This window comes from Mus pahari, chromosome X (genome assembly GCF_900095145.1).
Source record: "Mus pahari chromosome X, PAHARI_EIJ_v1.1, whole genome shotgun sequence".
NCBI lineage: Eukaryota > Metazoa > Chordata > Mammalia > Rodentia > Muridae > Mus > Mus pahari.
In genome coordinates this window covers 67,631,810-67,634,438 of record NC_034613.1, presented here as the reverse complement: position 1 = coordinate 67,634,438, position 2,629 = coordinate 67,631,810, and the positions used below count along the sequence as shown (strand labels likewise).

Genomic DNA, 2,629 nt, shown 5'->3' with positions numbered 1-2,629 from the left:
TTCTTCTTCTTCTTCTTCTTCTTCTTCTTCTTCTTCTTCTTCTTCTTTTTCTTTCTACAGCCCTCGGAAGTACTTTAAATTCATTAGTATGAGAATTCTCCAATTTCTTTATTAGCATTTAGTGTCATAACCTTTTCTCTTATCACTGCTTTTGTAGTGTGCCATGTTTGGGAATGTTCTGCCCTCATATTTATTGAATTCTAGAAAGTTTTTAATTTATTATTTCTTCCCTGATCCAGTGATTGTTAAGTAGAGTTCAGTTTCTGTGACTATGTATGCTTTCTGTTGCTTCTGTTGTTGAAGTTCAGCTTTCATCCCTAGTGATCAAATAAGATACATGGAGGTTTTTCAGTCTTCTTGTATCTATTGAGTTTTGCTTTGTGCCCAATTTTATGGTCAGTTTTGGAGAAAGTTCTATGAATTGCTGAGAAGTTAGATTCTTTTGTTTTTGGGTGAAAGGTTCTGTAGATAATCTGTTAAATCTTATTAGTTCATAGAATCTTTTAGTTTCATTATTTCTCTGTTTAGTTTCTGAGTCTCTGGCTTGTCCATTGGTGAGAGTGGGGTCTTGAGGTCAGACTCAATTCTGCAAGCTCTGTCCCAGTTGGATTGGTGGAGCAGAGTTCCAAGTAGATTAGTCTTGGGGCCACTGAAGGTTTCCACAAGGAGTCTGGACAATCTTGGGGTCCTGCAAGGCTCCTCTAGACTGAAGAGCTAGGCCAGAGCTATACAGTGATGCTCAAGACTGAGTGCAACTCACATCTGCCGACTGTCCCAGGCAGGCCAATTGTGATGGCATGTGGACCTGACTTGGATGGAACTGGTCCGTCAGAGTTTCAAGCTGGTTAGTTTAGGGGCCACTGAAGGTTTCCATGTGGAAGCATGACATTTTTATGTTCCTAAATGTCACCTCCATATTCTTTGTTTGAATCAGGATATAATATTTCCCCATTATCATTTTCTGGTATGTCTTTAGAAGACACTCTTTTTTTTTTCTTCAACTTTCTTTTCTGTTATGATATGGGTTTCAAAAGACACTAGCTGTCCAGAGAAGGAAAATGGAACCTAAAGACCTGGTTTCCCTAATGCATTATAGCTGCTAAGGAAACAATGAATGCATGCATGCTCACTACTATTAATTTCTCAGCATATCATGTTCGTGCCCTTATGGGTTTCCCACTATTATTTTAGCTTTATCTGTTTAGCAGTTTGTATTTATTAGATAATATTGTGCCCCAAAATATTTTAGATATTTATTTTAAAAATGTACTTGAATAATTATATAATAATAATAATAATAATAATAATAATAATAATAATAATAATGCTAAGATGAAAACGAGGAGGATGATTAAGAGGAAGAAGGATTAGAAGAAATAATGTAATTGTTGCTGTGTTGTTACAGGATAGTGACAAAGATTCATTTTTAAAATTAATTAATTTATCTTTTTTACACTCCACCCCCCCTCCTTCCTACAGCTCCACATCCCATACCTCCTCCCCACCCAGGTCTCCACATGGATGTCCCCAACCACCCTTACCCCACCTGACCTTAACTCCTTGGGGTTTCCAAAATTCTTTCATATTTACATGGTCATTTTAAGACTACCTCTTAAGAATATTTATAAAGAATTTCTAGGATCTTATTCAACCTTTATATCTTTATAGAAGGCTAGTGTAATGCTATATTTATGTTTAGTTTTGGCTATATGATTAGTACTCTTTGCTCAGAAAAGTATTCCAGAAAGTTCCTAGAAAGCATATAGATTTTCAGTGTAACCTAAGTATGGTTTATATTTTTACAAGCACTTAAAATTCCATATTATTATATGCTTGTATTTTAGATTGGAGATTTGATATACATTATAGAAGGAAGAGGTTTGCTACCCTTGCCTTCCAGTTTCCTTCCAGTGAAGCCGCCAAGTCCAATTGACTACAGCACTTCTCTAGAAGGTACATTGCACATGTTTTGTTCCATTTGTTATATTAACAAATGGGATTATTATTTGTATGGTCATGTGAACATCCATATAGCACTTTTCTCTAACATGCAGTCTTATTTTAGAAAACCTTCTTCTAACTTTATTATGGTTTTACGCATAAAACAGCACTATTTTAGCCATTAACAATGTGATTAGTGGCTTCTTTAAAAGTCTTTTCTTAATCTTCAGATAATATTGGAATTTACTATACCAAATATTGTTCAATAAACATATCCACTTATGTTAGATAATCCCTACATTTTCAAAACTATGTATTTTTCATAATCTAGACTTCTGTCTTTATGTCTGATTATTGATTCCTAGCATTAGCATTGAAAAAGTTTGGTTGTTAATAAACAAAGTTTTACTCTTTGCCTATACTTAAAGAGCTAAACAAAATTCTCAACTGAGGAATACCGAAGGGCTGAGAAGCACTTAACAAAATCTTCAACATCCTTAATCATCAGGGAAATGCAAATCAAAACAACCCTGAGATTTCACCTCACACCAGTCAGAATGGCTAAGATCAAAAATTCCGGTGACAGCAGATGCTGGCTAGGTTGTGGAGAAATAGGAACACTCCTCCACTCCTCCATTGCTGGTGGGATTGCAAGCTTGTACAACCACTTTGGAAATAGGTCTGGCAG

General features: G+C 35.5%; 1 protein-coding gene across 1 annotated transcript in view; it reads left to right on the top strand.

The window, feature by feature from the left end:
- Nucleotides 1-2,629, top strand: part of Cfap47 (cilia and flagella associated protein 47) — a 210,187-nt gene that overhangs the window by 130,206 nt on the left and 77,352 nt on the right. Inside the window, exon 43 of the mRNA XM_021188546.2 lies at nucleotides 1,845-1,953. Within this exon, the coding sequence (XP_021044205.2) occupies nucleotides 1,845-1,953 (109 nt within the window). The remainder of the gene's footprint in view (nucleotides 1-1,844; nucleotides 1,954-2,629) is intronic.